Source organism: Abrus precatorius, unplaced genomic scaffold (assembly GCF_003935025.1).
Source record: "Abrus precatorius isolate BTA unplaced genomic scaffold, Abrus_2018 Scaffold4, whole genome shotgun sequence".
In the NCBI taxonomy this organism is placed as follows: domain Eukaryota; kingdom Viridiplantae; phylum Streptophyta; class Magnoliopsida; order Fabales; family Fabaceae; genus Abrus; species Abrus precatorius.
In genome coordinates, this window is record NW_020874384.1 from 17,115,603 (window position 1) to 17,135,264 (window position 19,662).

The following is a 19,662-nucleotide window of genomic DNA, read 5'->3' on the forward strand; positions in this document are numbered from 1 at the left end:
ATAAATTTTGTGAAAAAAGTTATTAAATAATATAAACATGTAAGTTTTAGACCTAGTTTCATAAATAATAATTGCGCACCTTCTCATCTTCAGAATCGGTGCATGCAATTATTTTATGCAGTTATATTGGTTTTACGCCGTAAATACACACTTGTACGGAAGGAACCTAACAACAAAAGAAGCCTTCTAGTTACCTAAGTGGATTATTTAGCTGTAGATCTAGCAGTTAAGGTTAAAAAAAATTGGGTAATTAGACATAAGCCGAAGAAACTATAGGACGAAAGAAAAAGAAAAGCACATATTACTTTCTTCATTGGACAATACCCATCGAATCGGTTAAACAAGCATATGGATTACTTTGTTAATAATTAATGAATGTTTACATCATTTATAATAATAACACAAGATTAATTAACACTCATAAACATCTGGTTCTCCCTTGATTACCCGCGCCACAACACAACGTAACTAACTAATCGAGAAACATTACTCTCTCTCTCTCTCTCTTGCTCTGAGTTACCAATGCAACAAACATGACCTGAAAACCATGCTTGAGCTAACAACAACAGTAACAAAGGCAAAGTAGATTCACAATTTGCGATTCTCTTCTCGCATTGGCTATAGCGGTTAATTCCCCTTGCGAAAATGGGATTCATCAGCGGCATGATCGTTGGTATCGCCATTGGTATCGGATTGATCATCGCTTTCGCTCGTCATGAAAGCGTCCGATCCAAGCATCGCTCCAATTTGGTATATCCACATTCATTTCATTTTAACCGTTTCTTCCATTGCATAAAAATAACACGAATATTTTCACATGACACATTTGATGTTGTGGTGTGGTTTTCGTGAATCGCTTTTAGGCGAAGATTGTAGCAGAGTTGGCGAGGATGACGGTGGAGGACTCCAGAAAACTTCTACCTCAAAAGTTCTATCCCTCATGGGTGGTCTTCACTCGGAGACAGAAGTTGAGTTCATATACACACTTTAACTTATTACGTGCATAGTGAATTCGATTTTGATCTGGCTTCTGATATTAATTTCTTCATTATCTGCAGTTATATTGCCTTAATAGCCTACTGAACAAGATTTGGCCTTTTGTTAATGAGGTACCAACTTTGTTGATATATATTCGTTGAATGAGTTTATGGATCTAGATTTTTTATAATGTAATGTGCGTAGGCAGCGTCAGGGTTGATAAAAAGCAGTGTGGAACCCATTCTTGAACAATATAGGCCAATTATTTTGTCTTCTCTCACCTTCTCCAAGTTGACCCTTGGTACTGTGGCTCCACAATTTACAGGTTTGTTACATTATTATTATTCCTTTGAAATTTGAATCTGGTCATTTATGTTATGAGTAATGGGTTGCCTTGAATGCTTTCCATATTGTACTTGCGTGCTGTATTTGCTGTGCTTGTCGTTAGTTGTTAATGTAAAAATTCGAATATATTCACAATTCTGTTTCGTGTTTATGCTTACGGATTTCTCCCGTTCCATAGTGAACATAATCAAGTTGAACATAGTGAACCCGATGCTCTTCAATTTATTAAAATGTCGCTTTTGTTCATACCTGTATCATAGCATACTACTGTTGCTGAAATATGTAATATCTAGGAGTTTCAATCGTTGAAGAGGATAGTGGGCCTGATGGGGTGACTATGGAGCTAGAAATGCAGTGGGATGGTAACCCGAATATCGTTCTTGACATTAAAACCAGAGTTGGTGTTGTACTTCCCGTACAGGTGATACACAAATCATTGCCCACCTATGACTTCTTGCATTCTGATTCGTGCTTATTTATACATGTGCCTGTGTATGTATAATTCTGGAAGAATAATGCTATTTTTACTTATATTCTCACGACACTTTTTTTCTCTCACACAGTTATATCATTTATCTTATCTCTCCTTGTTGTGTTTGTTGTATGATTATGAAGAGAGAATAATGTTAATAGTATCTGAATCAGTTGTGCAAAATGCAACTTTTTTGAAAAAAGAATACTAACAGAAAACTATATCTGCATTTTACTCATCAAAGGAAGGTTGTCATGCTAGTTCTGTTGAATATTATCAACTTTCAACTACATTTTTTTTTAACACAAGTTTGTTTCCCTTTGCTTTAAAGATATGCATATTTCAGTGCATATGTCTCTGTTTTCTAAAACCAAAAACATCCTAACATCTCCACTTAATGACTCTGCAACTCAATCTGTTAGTGGCATCATTAATGACTGCATATATCAACATTTGTTTTAAGTTATTCCTTATTATTCTATTGTTTCTCTTTTCTGGCAACTTTTTTATATAGGTAAAAAATATTGGATTCACTGGGGTTTTCAGGTTGATCTTCAAACCACTAGTGAATGAGTTCCCTGCTTTTGGAGCTGTTTGTTTTTCCCTGAGAGAAAAGGTAAGTTACATTGCCTTGTACCTTATGCTTTTATTGGGAAGATTGTTAAAAAAAAATAAAAAATGAATATTTCAATATTTTAGTCCAAGAAATATTTCACCATGATGAAGGCACGATACCTCGGCTCTTTGACTTCAAGTAACTGGAGACAAACGTAGCTTCAGGACATGTTAGCAACATAATGCAGATTTGTACTTAGTATATATAGCTTTTTGATGTCATTTCTTCGATGGCATTGAGGGTTCGAATATATGTAATTGTAAACTACAAAATCCAATTAATTTATAATTTCTGTTTTTTTCTTTGTTATACCAACAGAAAGATCTTGATTTTACTCTTAAGGTTATTGGTGGGGATATATCAGCTTTACCGGGGATATCAGATGCTATAGAGGTATAAGTAAATTACATCATTATGACACTTTTGTTATTCCTTCTATTTATGTTTTGTTAGTTTGTCGGTGCTATATTATCAAATAGTTAGCCATTCATCTAACGTTCACAGGTAGCAGGATCTCCTAGTTGTGCAATAAACTAATAATCGGGCCTTGATAGTTTTTTTTTGTTCTGCTTAATAACCTATAAACAGTCTTGTTATTTCACTAATTTAATGTTGACTGTTACTTATAATTATCGAAAAACTTTTATTACAACTGTTAGACATATTATCAATTCGCATTGCATTATCTGTAGCCTTTTAATTCATACAGCACACTACCTTTGTAACAAATCCCTCTGTTATTTATTCAGGAAACAATTAAAGATGCCATTGAAGATTCTATAACTTGGCCAGTGCGCAAAATTATACCAATTCTACCTGGGGATTACAGGTATGTAAAAGCTCATTCTCACTTTCTTCCCACAGTAGGAAAAAATTATTTGTTTTTATTAATTTATGTTTTGGGAACTTAAAAATTGGGCACTGATAAATGATATAAGGATAATAGTTTTGCGCAAGTATTCTTCTATAGTATCTGGTTCAATATTTTAATGGCAAACAAATCCATAAGCATGTGCAATTCCACTTCTCTGTCTGTCCATGAAGAGCAAGAGAGTAGGTACTTCTAGAAGATATTGTAGATACTAAAAGCTACTTTCACTGGGTTGGCAAAATGAAAACTGTAGATGCATGCTTCAGTTATAAGTTATTTTTGGCGCTTGTTATGAAAGTTGTTTGAAATATTGAATCGGTGATGTAGTTTAACAACTACTTAGTGAAAGTCTGAAACTAAAAAACAAAAGATACTGTTAAGTTAAATTTCCCTCTTTGGCAGCAGCAACAAATATGTTTAGCCCTCGTCTATTTAGTTGAGTACTTAAGGGTGACCTTTCCCCCCAGTTCGAATCCGTTTCAGGTCGTCAGGTGTCATCACCAGAAAGAGTTATTCTAGCAACGCTTGATGATTTAAGACTTATGCCGATTCACACCTATTTTCTTTTTGGGCTTTAATCGCGTGTTTTGGGTTGTTGGCTTGGTTGCTGATCGTTGTTTATTTCATTCGATTTTGGCATGGTAAATTAATATCATGGTAGCTTCTAAATATGCATATAAGCCTTTAATTTTTTTTTTTTGGGAGGGGGGCGGGGGGAGCAGGATTCCAAGTCCTTTTCTGTTCGTGTTTTTAATCGCGTGTACCATGCATGTCAGTATGCTGTATGCGTATTTAATAGGACTTCATTATTCTATTTCTTTTACTCGAGCGTGTATGATTGTTTCTTCTTCTCGCAGTAATCTAGAGTTGAAACCGGTTGGAACACTAGACGTAAAACTAGTGCAAGCAAAGAACTTAGCAAATAAAGATGTGATTGGGAAATCCGATCCTTTTGCTGTCTTATTTGTACGTCCACTTCGTGACAGAACCAAAACCAGTAAAACAATTGTAAGACAACCTTGTTTTCCAATGGAAGCTTCCTTTACTTTTATTTATTATTGCGCGTGTGGTGGTAATCCAACTGCTGGGCGTGTCCAGAATAACCAGTTGAATCCAGTATGGAATGAGCACTTTGAGTTCACTATTGAAGATGCGTCAACGCAGCACTTGACCATAAGAATTTTCGATGATGAAGGCATTCAGGCTGCAGAGCTTATTGGCTGTGCCCAAGTTGCTCTAAAGGACCTTGAACCTGGTAAAGTCAAGGATGTTTGGTTGAAATTGGTTAAGGATTTGGAGGTTCACAGAGACAATAAATACAGGGGTGAGGTAAGATAGTATATTTTTATTGTCTTCTTAACATTCATCTAGCACCAGCTAATCCATGCCAATCACCAATTTGTTAGAACTTGGTTCAGTGGCATGCGTAGAATAGTAAACGGAGGCGCTTTCAAGTTTATGAGTATATTGAAAATAATTTATGGACACTGCCAATGAGCATCGAATCTGATCTTTTCTTTGTTATTTGTCATCTGAGTTCTTTCTCAGCTTATAGTATTCTACTCGTACAAATTCATTCGTATTTCCCATATAGGTGCAATTGGAGCTTTTGTACTGCCCATATGGAGTTGACAACACCTTCAAGAATCCTTTTGACCCTGATTACTCATTAACCACGTTCGAGAAAACCCTCAAGAGTGGAGCAGAAGTCGCGGAGGCCGAGGATCTTACTGGGTCATCATCAAGGAAGAGAAGCAACGTGATTGTAAGAGGGGTTCTATCTGTGACGGTGATTTCAGCCGAAGATTTGCCAGTAGCAGACTTAATGGGCAAAGCTGATCCATTTGTCATCCTTATGTTGAAAAAATCAGAAAAAAAGCTCAAGACCAGAGTAAGATGACATTTTTTACATGACGGTTTTGCTGTATTGTGTTTTAACCTTTAGTTAATTTTAATTTGAGAAAGAACAAGGCAAATTCAAATGTTCAAATCAATTATCAACTATAAATAGTTTAATTTGAATGCAAATTAGTTTTAAAAACTATTATAAATTTTATTTTATTTTTTTAATTTTCTTGCCGAAAACTTTATTATTTAGTTGATTCCATCTGCAAACACTGATTTATATTAGACTAATTAATATTTCTTGTACTCTCAGGTTGTAAATGAATCCCTCAACCCAGTTTGGAATCAAACATTCGACTTTGTTGTGGAGGATGGCTTACATGAAATGTTAACTGTTGAAGTCTGGGATCATGATACGTTTGGCAAGGTGATACCTCTTGAATTTATCACATAAAATAGTTTGTTTCTAAGTACTATTTTGAGTTTGCATAACTCGAATACAATTAATAAAAATGCATCTTAAACACTCAATTTGACTAATATGTCTCACCCACTTTTGCGACATTAATGAAGATTCCCGTGTGGATTTATGATTTTATGGCGCAGACGACGGTTGTGGAGATAAAATACTCCTGTATATATGCATGGAACAGTATTAAATTTGTGATTGTGTTATGCAGACTTACAACCATAAGCTCACGACAATTGTAAATTAGACTCATTAAACTTTTGCTTTGTTAATTAGTTCAACAATGTTGTCACTCTTTCTATCCTTTTTTTAACTAGGAAAATTCATGCAAGTTGATGGAAGTGTATATAAATGTACTTCTATTGAAACAAGATGAAAGTTTGAATATTAATGACAAGTGGAAAGCTATGTTGTAGAAAATATAGTCATTCTCCTATCCAAGTGTTTACACTTCTAACGTGAAACTGAAACATATATTCATTTACTTGACAGGGGAAACGAGAATTAAAAATGTGTCATAAATTTGTTTGCTTGAGCTAATTTCTTCGCCGAAACCCATAAATTAGATCTTTTTGTCCTAGTTTTCTATGATCAGCGCTGTGCATAGAAACGTGTCATGTATGTTTCCGGAACTTAAATGTTCCTCTACCCTACTCCTCAAGACATCAGTTTATCATACTCATCTCAATCTTATACTACAGTTTCTCAAATTAGTATCAAAATTGAGTGTATTCGTAAATGCATGAATTTTTCAGGAAAAACTTGGAAGAGTGATCCTGACATTGACTAAGGTCATCTTGGAGGGAGAATACAATGAAACTTTTCCGCTAGATGGAGCTAAATCCGGAAATATCACTTTACATTTGAGGTGGACACCACAGCACAAATTCAGGGATCCTTAGCAGACTCTTGTACGTATTTGTTATAGTCTACATTTTTAAGGAATTATTATTATTTTGATAATTTACATTTGGCACACCCATCAGTTTTTGTTCGATTACGGAAGCCTCATAAGCTTCCAGGAGAAATGATTACGGTATATCAACAAACAAAGCATTACATTCCTACTATGTAAATATTGGATACCCTCTTTTTGCTGTATAATGGCTGATAAGCTATAATTAATAATTACACGTCGTGGCTGAGAAGCTAACCCAGTGAGACAGAGGAAGAAGCAAAAGACTGATCACTTTATATAAACGACTGACAAAATTACACGTCAATCCATGTACGTCATACTTATATTACATATACTTGCTTTTCATAATTATTAAAATTTAAAAGGAATACAATTTTTATATAAATTACTGGAAAAATTTGATTACATTAACAACAAAAAATAAAAATAAAATGACCAATAAACTCAGTCCAATTATTATATTCGTCATTAAAATTTAAAATTAACACGTGAGTGCGTGAATGCAATTTTGGTTGCAATTTCTCACTTTACTTACATTCTATTATAAAAATATATGTAATATTGTATAATTATATAATAATCTATGGTTAAACAATAATATAAAATGTTTATATTGTCAATACATGTTAATTAAATTTAATAAAAATAAAGAAAAAAATGACAATTACTTTAAAACAGTAAATTATAATATAATAATAGTACTATTAAAATAAATAAAATTTGAATTTTAAATACGATAACAAACAATTATTAGAAAGTAATTATCTATATGAAGAAATGAACGAATTTGAAGGGAAAAAAATTGAAAGAAAATAACCTTCTACATACGTGGTCCACTCAACTGAATGGTCGCTGGTTGTCTCGACAGTATGGACTGATAGTTGTGTTTGGCTTTCCCTTTACCTCTGCTTCCCTCTCTCGTCTCTTCTGGTCCCTTTCTTGCTTCTAGTCTTCTCCTTTCCCTTAAACACGCACAAATTAAATAATTAACTGAACCTCCACATCTCAACCCCGATCATGGATGACCCTCCCAAACACCGTGTCCTAACTCTACTCAACGCTCTCAAAGAAGCTTCCAAAGATCTTCACGCCCAAACCAACCCCCTTTCCTATCTCTTCAAAACCGACTCCAAAGCCGCCATTGACGCTCTTCTAGACCTCGAAGCCAAAGCCCTCGCTACCTTCTCAATCGATCCTAACCTTCGCAACATTACCCGTTTGCTTTCTTCGCTCAGAACCTTAATCGAAAAGCTCGACAAGTACCAAGGTTATGGCCTTCCATCTCTCCTTCGCCGCCACGTCACCAACTACAAAATTTCCCAGCTAGCACGCTCCATTGAATCGGAAATCCAAGCTTACATCGACCGTGTCACCGTTGGGGATCTCGTGAAGACACTTCAAGAACCGTGCGACGAGGAGGAAAAGGTTAAGGTTCTTGTCGAGTTCCGACAGAGGTTGTCTCTGGGTTTCGATTTGGGATTCCAAGAGTTGGTTTTAAGGGCAAAGATTTTTACCCTTTTGGAGTGCATGCTGTTTGAGCCACTTAGTTCGAAACGGGTCAAAGAGGAAGTGGCTATGGCTATAGCCGGTTTGGTTAAGTTCAACAAGAACGTGTTCGTGGGGTTGGTGTTGATGGGTCCCACCATCAAGGCCTTGTTGGCAATGGCTTCGAGTTGTTCAATACGAGTTTTAACTTCGCTTATAAGATTCATTCGAAGCCCTTTGGTTGATGAGATTTTGTGTGCGGGGGAGATCCCAACCATTATTGGGTTTTTGTGTTTGAATGATTTAGGACTTCGTGTTGCGGCTTTGGAGTGTGTTATGGAACTTGGTTATATTGGGAGGAGGGAAGTGGTGGAAGCGATGCTTCAAAGAGACTTGGTTAAGATTCTCATGGAGTTGCAAAGAAGGGGTGGTGGTTGTGAAAGTGATGTGGAAGTGGGGAATAGAGAGAAGGAGGATTGTGATTATGGTTTTGGTGGTTGTGTTTCGAGGTTTGCTATACAAGTTGAAGTGGGTGAAGGGTTGAGCCCGGAAGAGAAAAGAGAGGTTAAATTGGATATATTGACTAGAGTGAAGGAGGCTTCACTGTCTGATGGAGAGGCTGCCACTGTTTGTGCTGAGATACTATGGGGTTCTTCACCTTGAGCCTTCAAACCCATATTTGGTAATATCATCAATCAGCTACTTGCTTTGGTCCTTAATTGCTTATTGCCCAAACTAGTTTATTTTGGGCCACCCCCAACCCAAGGTTATGATGACTCGGCCACTTCATGTGTTGTTGTGGGGTTGATGAGGAGAATGTGTTCCGGCTATCAAATTTTTTGAAAGCATTACTATTTTTAAAATAAATATTGTATTGTAATTATTTTAATGGTTAGGTGAAGAAATTTTACAAAATGCAAAGGAGAAAATAGAGAAGATCTCAACTGTTTGATGGGTGGGAGCCTGGAAAGCGGTTTGGTTGGTTTGTCAACATGTTTTTCTTTTGTACATTTATTTTTGGTCGACCGATTCTGTTACATTTATTAGGAGATGGGTGACTACCTTCTTAAATAGCTGTAAATAGGTATGTTAGACCACTTTTTTGGGTTGGATTGAGTGCTCTCGATGAGCGTTGCTGACTTAAGAAAGAGAATTGATTCGTGATATGTTTGTATATAAAGCGAGACAAAAGTGAATTTCAGTGCTTAGTAGTTTTTGATTGATTCTAATTAATTGTCTGTAAGCTAAACCTTGTCTGATAAAAAAAAAACTTTTTGTATTAGGCTGAGCTGATATTTTGGAGATCTCCAGTCAAATAAAAATAAAAGTATAAGATTCTGTATTTTGTATAGAAACTCATTACAGTAAATATTCGTTTGTCTGTCTTGACTTTAATGTGGAAGTAATATAAACAGCATATATCAGGGTGTGTTTACATGGGTTACCATGTGGTCGGTACTGAAGTGCAAAATTCTTAAGACACATAAGAAAGATATAAAAATGGGCATCTAAGTGAGAGATTTTTAATCATAAAACTTTATTATTAACAATTTTTAAGACGAAAATGTCCAGTTTTATTAAATTTACGTGTTTGTGACAAATTTTAATTTTTTTTTTAAGTTGAGCTATGAATATTAAATTTAATAAACGTAAGAAGTTTAATTAAATTTACATTTTAATTTTAATTTTTAAGGGTTTGTGAGAGAAAAAACCTAAATTAACTCAACATCAGAGCATTCTCGTTCAAAATAAAAAAGAAAAGAAAAGAAGAAGAAACAACTCTAAAGTGTTTGGCTGTCTCAATCATAAGCCAAGCTAGCTTTCATGTAGGATAATCAAATTAAATGGCATCTCATTTCACTTGTCATTGGCCAGTGCTCCTGATTTATCAATGCCAATTAATTGATACGGTTATACTCTGGAAATTTCTGTTCTACATTTTTTATTGGTCCGAACGTTTTTTTTTTTAAATAATTTGTGGATTTGGAAAAGAGGAAGCATTCATTAACTATCAGTGTAATTTTACAATATTTTTAATATATTTTTTCATTTTTTTATCAAATTATATATTTTATCTCTTTTTTAATTTTATTTTTCCTGTTTAAAATAATATTATAAGAAATTGGTATAAAAATAAATTTTCTCTTAATAATGATTGCTGCATAAAATTTTAATATTCATATATATTTTTTTATAAATTATTTTTAATTTTAAAATAATAAAAATTAATACACCTGAATTATTTTTTCCATACTTATTTTTCGTATTTTTATTTAAAAAATGAAACTAAAAAATAATCATATACATTTTTAGTTCACATATTTAAGAGAGAAAAACTATTTACTCGGGAAAAGAATTGCCGACATATTTTAGTTCAAATACGGTATTAGAAGGGTGTCTGTGACAGGTGAGGAAGAATTAATTAATTAATTAAGTATTAACAAAAAATAAACGAACTTAATTTTAACGTTTCCCTCCTTTGTGGCTTTTCTCTGTGGTTGCAAGAATCCTTCTTCCACCCACCTCTTCCCCTAACGCAAGATTAAATCGTTGATTGAACCTTTCCCAAGATCTCGTTGGCAATTTGGTTCAGAATTTCTTTGTGATGGGTTTGAGATACAAGGCTGGTTTGTTCCTCATAGCCACTGTCGTTATTATTTGGGTCACCTCTGCAGAAGTTACCCAGGTAACGCTTTTTTCTTTCTAATCATTGTTCCTCATTTCTCTCTTGAGTTTCCTGATTCTGCACATCTATCATTTTGGGTAACACTGGATTCCTAGCTTGTATGTTGATCCCTATGTTTCTTCAGTCAAATTACTTGATTGGGATTAAATAATTCTGGGTTTGTCCTAGTCCTAACATACCAATCACACTACCAAAAAAGGAAGCAAGTTAATGTTTTGACTTAATTTGACTTGATGTTGAAAGTTGAAACCACCCCAAATCCTAAGGGTCATTATTTTTTTGTCATTTTTTTGTAATATATTTTTGTTTACAAAGGAGACACAAGATCTAGTGTGGGGGCCAAAGTGGTCGTGTATCCTTGCCTGCATACAATTGGGATTTGATTTTGATCCCAGGTCAAGTCATCTAATGCACTTGGTACCGCTTGAGTCACAGCTCTTGGTTAAGGATCGACCTTTTATTAATTCAATATTTCGAACTTCGTAAATTGATCATTTAATTATTTATTTGAGATTAATGTCCTTTAGTGGAGTGCAAGAATTAATTTGTATAGCTAACCCCAAAACGCATGCGGTCATTTTGGCTTTGACTGAATGAAACTGAAGCCATGTGTATATAATGGATCTTTTGATTTTGAGGGGATCCAGTATGCATTTCCAGTTATATCTTGTGTTGCTATATGTTACACGTGTCCACCTGAGGACATTATGCTTGAAGATTTATATTTGCATGTTATTATTAGGTTCTCTTGAAAGAAGACATTTCACTTCAATTTTATTGTAACAATCTCTAATTTGTTATCTGCACATGAGGAGATGATATTTTCATAAAATACCCTTGTACTTTTAAATCATGCTTAAGAGGTATCTATTTATACATTATCATGCAATGTGTTGATGTCAGAATCTGAGCTTTATATCTGTGAATGCTTTTCTGAACAACATCTTTTCTTAACAGGATATTTTTACAGATTATAAGCAGCCATTTGCAGTGACATATCTTGGAGCTTCTCTTATGGTAGTGTACCTCCCAATAGCATTCATTAAGGACTGGTTCTGTAACTTACTTAAATGCCGCTCTTCTAAAAGTGGTAAAAATGCAGAATGCGTGGATGAGTATTCTGTCAGCATTAGCTCTCCTCTCAAAGACAATGGAATGCAGAAAAATTTTGAGCTGGAACTGGGGAGTGTAATTCGAAAAGATAGTGATTTAGACCTTTCAACTCTTGCAGAAGTAAAGCCTTTAGTAGCTAAATATAATGATAATATTAATGTCCTAAAGACAGAGAGAGAACTTACTGGGAAGGAAATTGCTACTTATGGATTTTACATTGCACCTATCTGGTTTATAACAGAGGTAACTGCAGAGTGTCATCACTATTTTTTAGATTAGAAGGACCAAAGCTTACTGTACAACGAATATATATGGTTATTTCTTTTTTTGCTTTTTCCTTAAAAAAATGCCTGATTACCTGTCCTAGAAAGTGTCAATGGATTGACAAGATGTGAAATTATATTTAAATCATATCAGTTAAACTCATGGAGAGATTTCTCCTTCCACAGCAACTATAAATTGTAGCTGGTTTCTTAGTTCTTACAAATTGAATATTTTCAGCCGTTACAATTAATATTTTTTTTCTGTAAGTTGTTAAACACATCATTTATTATGATTGTGCTTAAATTTTGTGAACAAGTATTCTATGATTTATGCTAGCAGCACAAAACACACACATGCAACACTTTTTCATGCCCTTTGGTGGACAATTGATCCCTCATTGTGAATAACTTGATATTGCATGATAAACAGATATTCTACAACATATTTGTAGATCAATGCACACACATGTAGACACTGTGAAAAAGTTCAGCATACCTGACCCCTTCGTCACACTGGATAGATAATTCATATAGCACCTAAATTCTCTTGTCCTTGAGGCAGTTAATTGCCTCATCATATTGATCATATTGGTGAAATGAGATATTTCCATGCTTCTCATACTTGAACTTTTGTTTTCGGCTAACAATTTATGATTGATTCTATATGGAATATTTCTACATGTCTTTGATCCTTTTATTCCTTTTGCCTTAATGTTCTCTGTCTCTTCGCTTAACTTTTATGCTCAGTCTACTGTTCTATGACAAAACTTTAGAAAGGTAGCAACGGTGCTTTATTAATTATCTTCTATTGCTTTCAGTATCTATCAAATGCTGCCCTTGCACGAACAAGTGTTGCAAGTACAACAGTATTATCATCAACTTCAGGACTTTTCACACTCTTCATTGGTGCATTTATGGGTCAAGACTCCTTAAATGTAGCAAAAGTAGTTGCTGTCTTGGTTAGCATGGCTGGGGTTGTCATGACAACACTGGGGAAAACTTGGGCCGCAGATGAATCGCAATTAAGTGCTGCGTAAGCTTTTACTTGGCCTTTCAATGATTGAATCACACTGAACATATTTTCTAGTTTTAACTGATTAGTGGTCAATCTGTCAAATTAATGTAGAAGGAGGTAGTCCACATTCATCCTACTTTCTCTAAAATTTTGGTTATGCAATTCTATTCCTTATCTTTTCATTAAATAAAAGATAAGGAAAAAAATTTTTGTTCTGAATTACGTAAAAATAAAATTTTCATCTTTGTTGACTAGTATATATGAATTTAAACTGCACCATGTCTTCTTATCATAAATTCCACATGCAGACCTTGTTTTTCCTGTCATTTTGATGTAGAGGAGAGGTCCACTGCCCCACTCCTTAAAGTTGGAATTAATAAAAAGAGGAGAAGCTTAGCTATAGCTGAAAATTGATGAACACAAAGTCCTAAGGGTTAATAGTCTATAATCTATAGCCAGCCTCCAAACTCAGTGCGCTAATCAATGGAAAGTCTAACTGCTTGGCACATGATCTTTTCAATGGCTTATACAAATAGAACATTAGAGAGAATATAGTAGTATAAAATAATAAATGGTGACTCATCCTACTAGAACTCCAATTCTATCATTTATTCATAATAATTACCTGAAAATTTCCCAGAGTAAGTAAACAAAATCCCCATAAATAATAAAGAGGGAACAGAGAGGATTAGATGAAGTCATACAAAACTAAAGATAATTACTTAAATCATGCTGCAGTGTTTTAGGAAGTCAAGTTATTGTTTTCTATGATATTTGCATTATCCTAGGATGCTATAGGATGTCATCAGGACTGTGCTTTCAACTTAGTCTTATGTTATTAATAAATATATCATTACCAGCTTGCTATTTGTAATGCTTTTTCTGGGATATTGACAGTTGATATTTGTGTTCAGCAATGGAAAGCACTCTTTTGTTGGAGATCTTTTTGGAATTCTCTCGGCTATGACTTATGGTTTATTTACTGGTTAGGCAATGTCCTAGCTGTTCTATTTTTATCAGATAATTTAGATAGATCTTGACCTTCTTCAATCATTGGTGTTGCAGTTCTTCTTAAAAAAATTTCTGGTGAAGAAGGAGAAAGGGTTGATATGCAAAAGCTTTTTGGGTATATTGGATTGTTCACACTTGTAGCACTCTGGTGGCTTGGTAAGTTTTTGCTTCACGATGCTTCTATAGTTACTCATCAATGTCAACTAATAAGATTCTATGAGCACATTACTTTTTATGTACTTATTTATAAGTCAAGCATGAAAAGTCTATACGTTGCTATGCTAAACTGATTGCTAATTCTCTTCTATACTTCTGTCAGTCTGGCCACTGATGGCCCTAGGAATTGAACCCAAATTTACCATTCCCCACTCTGCCAAAGTGGATGAAGTGGTTCTTGCCAATGGATTAGTTGGAAGCGTATTGTCAGACTACTTCTGGTACATGAAATAAGTTTATTAATTCACACACTTGCAATTACTCAAAATCTAACATTAGAACTGATTTCATCTATCCAGGGCACTTTGTGTTGTATGGACTACTCCCCTTGTGGCCACTTTGGGTATGTCACTCACCATTCCTCTGGCTATGGTGGCTGACATGGTAATTCATGGTCGACATTATTCAGCAGTATACATTCTTGGTTCAGCTCAGGTATTGTTATCTCTAGAGATATCTACAACTTGATGCTTTTTCTGCTGGTTCTTGTGGGAGGATCCTTGTTTCTATTTGACCAAACAAATGTGTGTACAGAAAAAAGGTCCTATTTGCCTATTGGTGCTATGATCATTTGGGGGAAAGAAGGGTGGGGAGTGATTATGCATGCTAATTCTTCTGTCTGTCTGTGTGAATTAAATATGGATTGGGAATTTTGCTTGGCAATATTCTGGTTATTGAATATGGAGACAAATCATTTTCTACGTTTTTGTTCACACATTAATGTTGGAATTGATTTGGCATTGTGCTGCAGGTATTTGCAGGCTTTGTAATAGCTAATCTTTCAGATTGGTTGACGAAGAAGTTGGGATTATAACGTATTGTTTTTTAGATTAATTTTTTCCATATTTCATTCTTTCTTCGGTCGATCATTTGTCCACTGTTCTAATAGGGTGCTTGTACCATGAGACCATATATATCTTGAATCAATGCACTGATTGGGTGCTGTATTTTTTTGTGTATATGATTCTAGAGTGAGGTTTATGTTTTATTCATGATAGATTGAGCTATTAACCACGGATCACAAGAATGTAATCAAGCCTTTTTAACAATTGTGTATGCAATTCTTTTTCCTTATAATGTAATGTTCGTTTCTTTCTTTCTTTATTTACAAATGATATGATATCATGTATTGCTTTCCATTTCTCATATTGCCATTTGTGGTGCATTTATCGAGGTAAACATAACCTTCTTAAAAATTTGATTAAAGAATAATGGTCTGTTTTGGTCATTTAAATATCGATTTTTTAAATGTGTTTAATGATACATGTTAAGAAATAAAATAATAATATTTTTATTAAAAATTATAACATTTAATATTATTAATACATTGAATTTTAGGATATATTATTATTTTTAAAAAAATTAAATATCACGTTAGTTCATTAATCTCGTGTTTGTCTTACTTGAAAAAAATCAAATTTTGATAGAGCTAAAAATATGTGAACTTTTTTTTTTTTCTTCAAAAGATATAGTGTCTTTTTCCTTGAAAATATTTAACTGTTATCATTTTTCATCTGACCGGCCTAAAATTAACATTATCTTTTAAGAACTAAGTTATTACTTTTGTTTACAAATTCTTATGAAATTTCTGTAATTTAAATTATATGCATTCTAATAGAAATCATATTTCAATAAATTATTTTTCTTAACACGGTTGTATTAAATACCGGATGAAGTGTGTAATGTTACGGTACAAGTCATGGTATGGTTTTTCTAAAAATTAAACAAAGATAATAAAATGTTGGTACTGAATTATAACTTTGCGATTATAAAACTAATTTTTAACTTGTAATTTTTATAAATTGAATTAAAAGAAAAGGTCAGCCTAATACTTAGTTTACTGAATTTTAAAATATGGTAAAAGGATGCTAGGATGGTTGTGATACAAATTTAATTATACAATGATTTCTTATAATGAATTATACATCTATTTTTTCTTATATAAAACTCTCTTTTACTTTTAAAAGAACACCTTACATAAATATTCATTGATAGAAGAAATTTTAAAATTCATCGGCCTGTACAAAAGGGGGCGAGTGATTCAAAAATATGGTGTAATTTAATCAACTAAAAAACATGATTTTGTATACTTTTTTAACAGATATTTGAATTTTAAAAAAGAAGAATCACTAATATTATAAGTTAACATTAAGGATATGCTTAGTTTAATAATTTTTTTTAAACACAATCTCCGGTCTCTCTACACACCGTTGCAAAGCATAACAAAAACAGTTGAGAGAGAGAAAAGAAAAACACGGTTTTGGTGTATCTGAAAACAAAGGTTTGGATCAACTCTGAATGTCTGTTATGGCCTCCACCAAATCAATCATTCTTTTTCTTTTCATTCAATTGTGCTTCTCACTTCTACCCTTCTCATTCGCTCAATCCCCAGCCTCTGGGTATCAATTCTCTATTCCCTAAACCCTAACTTCACTTTGCTTTCTATGATTATGTTTTATATTGACCTTGATTTTATCGAATCTAATTTCTCCAGGTCTTCCGAAGGTTACACCATTTATGGTCGAGTGAAGATTCCCAGTACGTTTTTCACTTTTACTTCAATTTTTTTATTAATTTAAATCCATGCCAATCATAGTTTAATATGTATTTCGGATGAACAAATGTATTGAACTTCGATCTGTAAATGAAGCGCGTGTTTGTTGTGATGTCTATTGCTAAGTTAAAAGTTTAATACACGATAGGACAGTATAGGCTATGCCCTGTCATCAAGATTGATTTTGAATAGTTGTTGGGACTGGGATTGGTACTAGTGTAATCAATTAGTTCGTCGTTCATATGAATTTACCAGAATTAAATGTGCTCAAAAGTTTCCTAGAATTAAGAATGTGGATGGGTTTTAAACTTGTTGGTTGCTCCCATTAGTTACATTGAGGGAATAGGAAGAGGAAGTTCAGAACCTGTTACTGTCTGGTGTCATTTGGAAAAGTAGATCTCATGGTGGTTTAATTAAGTCATATTTAGCCAGGTTTTAGGGAAGTTGATGGTTTTAGTTACCACTTAACAGGAGGTTGAAGTGTCAAAATTTAACTGTTTATTATCCTTGATGCATACTGTTTGTTGCATATCTATTCTCTCTCTGCGCATTGGTTTGCTATATAGCCTATGAATGTTGGCTGTACAATGACACCGGTAAATCTTTTTGACAGGTTTGGGAACAAAAGACTATATTCTTCCTGGAAAAATTTCAAATGTCAAAGTCATACTCAATGGTGGTCAAAGAGTTACGTTTCTGAGGCCTGATGGATATTTCTCATTGTATCCTTTGATTTGCAACTTAATTGCTACTTCTATTTAATTTGCATGATGACACTTTTTGGGATATTCATGCATTATTAAGTTGTAGTTAGTGCAACAAACCGTTGTTAGAGATGATCTAATTCCTTAACGTGGATGCTTTAAGCCACAATGTTTCTTCAGGTACTCATCTAATTGAAGTGGCTGCATTAGGCTATTTCTTTTCTCCGGTGAATTCTCAACCTGAAAATTACATCTCAATTCTTTTCCCAAATGTAATTGGTTTTTCTAAGTATGCTCATTTGTTAAATCATTGTGTTCATTAAAAATAAAGGTACGGGTTGATGTAAGTGCTAGACACCATGGCAAAATTCAGGCAGCACTGACAGAAAATAGGAGGGGGCTAAGTGAGTTTGTCTTAGAGCCGTTAAAGGAGGAACAATATTATGAGGTTGGTTTAGACTACTAAGTGCTTGTATTCCCTGTTTCCCTTCCCACTCCTTCAAATTATTATCTGAATGTCTGCCTGGTGTTATCTTGTTTTGTTACAGATTAGGGAACCATTCTCTATTATGTCCATTGTGAAAAGTCCAATGGGTCTGATGGTGGGATTTATGCTGATTGTTGTCTTCCTCATGCCCAAATTAATGGAGAACATGGGTATGCCTTCTAAAATTTATCATCAAACATTTCCATTTCCTTTGGAGTCTATCTTTTTCGCATGTTTATGTAGGGCTGTGGTTGCTTTGCATGGGTGAAGTGTATGATTATTTCCTTCTGGAGAATTTACGAGACTAGTCCTTCTCCTTTCCCATAATTGCTATTACAGTTTTCTAGTATACATCAAAAACTCAAAATATCAATATCAAGTTGAAATATCTGAAATTCCTTCTATCTTTCTCCCTCTCCATTCTTGAAGGAAAAAAAATCTCCTGTAATGTTCTCTTATTATTGAGTCATAATTGAATACTCTGTGATCCTCCATGAGCTATGCTTTTTCATGTGAATTTGTTGTCCATGTTAAAAAGTTTAGGCCATGAATTATGCATCTTGTCTCTTTCTGGGCTTCAACACATAGTTTCTCTCATGGTTATCAAACTGTGAGTTTATCGAGAAAAACATGTTAACCAATCATTATCTTCCTGTTGATAAGCTAGGAAAAATTGTGGAAATCTTGTTCATCTTCACTTTTGATGGTATAATTTGCTTTGCTTTTTCATAGACAGTCTTCTGAATGGTAGTTGTTTTGTATTGTATAGACCTATAAAGCTGCATTTTATGCTACTCTTTGCATAAAATATGTTGATGGTTTCTTTGTATTGTCGTGACAACAGATCCAGAAGAAATGAGGCGTGCACAGGAAGAAATGAGAAATCAAGGAGTTCCATCTTTAGCAAGCTTGTTACCTGGTGGTGCAAGAAACAACTAGATGGTATTGAGTAATGGAAAACCAGTGAGCAAGTTGGTTGCCTTGAGCAGGACCTGAGCAAATGCGACATATCATGAATGGAAAAATTTTTACGACAAATTGGTGCTGAGAGAAATCTTTTGATTATTTATGTTGTGGATTAGCTAAAATTTAAAATTTCTTATGGAGAAATTAATATATTTTATTTGAATTCTCATGAGTAGGTTTCAACGTAACTCTACACGCTTTCTTGTCAAATGTTGATAACCATGCACGAATATGGATAATATTTTTGGTTTACTTGTAGCAACTGTACAATTTCCTCTTTTGGTCCTTTTGCCAGAAGGAGGAATTGATTTATGATCGGTTTTGGCGGCATTGCTGAAAGTTAATTTTCTTCTCCAATCTCGGTGCTTTGTTTTTTATTATTTTGTATCCCTTTTTATTATTATGCAAAACAAAGCAAGCTGTTAGTATAATATACTGGGTTGTTATTTTGCAGTGTCTACAGAAATGTAGAAATGACCGCATAATAGAAAGAGAATTACAGACCTGCACATCTAAAGACATTGGAGAATAGTTGATATTTTCGGAAATGCCATGATCATATTTCTACTATTATTTGTTGTGCTTCGAAATGCATTGATCAACTGCAAATCATAGACGATAGGTTTTTGACAATGGCTGGGTAGTAG

General features: G+C 34.0%; 3 protein-coding genes across 4 annotated transcripts; all 3 read left to right on the forward strand.

Annotated features, from left to right (window-relative positions):
- Positions 1-645: 645 nt before the first annotated feature.
- Positions 646-6,498, forward strand: LOC113865830 (synaptotagmin-4-like). The gene is made up of 13 exons (XM_027500604.1): positions 646-750; positions 864-981; positions 1,063-1,109; positions 1,183-1,303; positions 1,617-1,744; positions 2,310-2,411; positions 2,730-2,804; positions 3,161-3,240; positions 4,140-4,290; positions 4,381-4,611; positions 4,877-5,173; positions 5,441-5,554; positions 6,352-6,498. The coding sequence occupies exons 1-13, from the start codon at positions 646-648 to the stop codon at positions 6,496-6,498; spliced, it is 1,716 nt and encodes a 571-aa protein (XP_027356405.1).
- Positions 6,499-10,456: 3,958 nt separating this feature from the next.
- Positions 10,457-15,399, forward strand: LOC113865610 (uncharacterized vacuolar membrane protein YML018C-like). Of its 2 annotated transcripts, XM_027500294.1 has the most exons (9): positions 10,610-10,686; positions 11,644-11,703; positions 11,789-12,042; positions 12,881-13,095; positions 13,992-14,062; positions 14,143-14,244; positions 14,408-14,525; positions 14,604-14,739; positions 15,056-15,337. In XM_027500294.1, exons 3-9 carry the CDS (start codon positions 11,842-11,844, stop codon positions 15,116-15,118), a joined length of 906 nt encoding a protein of 301 aa, XP_027356095.1. In that variant the 5' UTR covers positions 10,610-10,686; positions 11,644-11,703; positions 11,789-11,841; the 3' UTR covers positions 15,119-15,337. The 2 variants fall into 2 exon arrangements, with proteins under 2 accessions (XP_027356094.1, XP_027356095.1); XM_027500293.1 differs by having other exon boundaries at positions 10,457-10,686; positions 11,644-12,042; positions 15,056-15,399.
- A 1,072-nt stretch (positions 15,400-16,471) lies between these two features.
- LOC113865468 (ER membrane protein complex subunit 7 homolog) lies at positions 16,472-19,395 on the forward strand. The gene is made up of 7 exons (XM_027500042.1): positions 16,472-16,703; positions 16,799-16,842; positions 17,472-17,580; positions 17,726-17,789; positions 17,894-18,010; positions 18,111-18,219; positions 18,894-19,395. Exons 1-7 carry the CDS (start codon positions 16,603-16,605, stop codon positions 18,986-18,988), a joined length of 639 nt encoding a protein of 212 aa, XP_027355843.1. The 5' UTR covers positions 16,472-16,602; the 3' UTR covers positions 18,989-19,395.
- Positions 19,396-19,662: the final 267 nt, after the last annotated feature.

What these genes read in the sequence shown, in the direction of transcription:
- LOC113865830 (XM_027500604.1), top strand. Translation starts at nt 646, where the DNA reads ATGGGATTCATCAGCGGCATGATCGTTGGTATCGCCATTGGTATCGGA. An exon ending in CCAAGCATCGCTCCAATTTG is followed by an intron (nt 751 to 863) that starts GTATATCCACAT and finishes AATCGCTTTTAG; the next exon opens with GCGAAGATTGTAGCAGAGTT. An exon ending in GTGTTGTACTTCCCGTACAG is followed by an intron (nt 1,745 to 2,309) that starts GTGATACACAAA and finishes TTTTTTATATAG; the next exon opens with GTAAAAAATATTGGATTCAC.
- LOC113865610 (XM_027500293.1), top strand. Translation starts at nt 10,606, where the DNA reads ATGGGTTTGAGATACAAGGCTGGTTTGTTCCTCATAGCCACTGTCGTT. An exon ending in GTATTGTCAGACTACTTCTG is followed by an intron (nt 14,526 to 14,603) that starts GTACATGAAATA and finishes TCATCTATCCAG; the next exon opens with GGCACTTTGTGTTGTATGGA. An exon ending in ACATTCTTGGTTCAGCTCAG is followed by an intron (nt 14,740 to 15,055) that starts GTATTGTTATCT and finishes ATTGTGCTGCAG; the next exon opens with GTATTTGCAGGCTTTGTAAT.
- LOC113865468 (XM_027500042.1), top strand. Translation starts at nt 16,603, where the DNA reads ATGTCTGTTATGGCCTCCACCAAATCAATCATTCTTTTTCTTTTCATT. An exon ending in AGGAGGAACAATATTATGAG is followed by an intron (nt 18,011 to 18,110) that starts GTTGGTTTAGAC and finishes GTTTTGTTACAG; the next exon opens with ATTAGGGAACCATTCTCTAT. An exon ending in CAAATTAATGGAGAACATGG is followed by an intron (nt 18,220 to 18,893) that starts GTATGCCTTCTA and finishes TCGTGACAACAG; the next exon opens with ATCCAGAAGAAATGAGGCGT.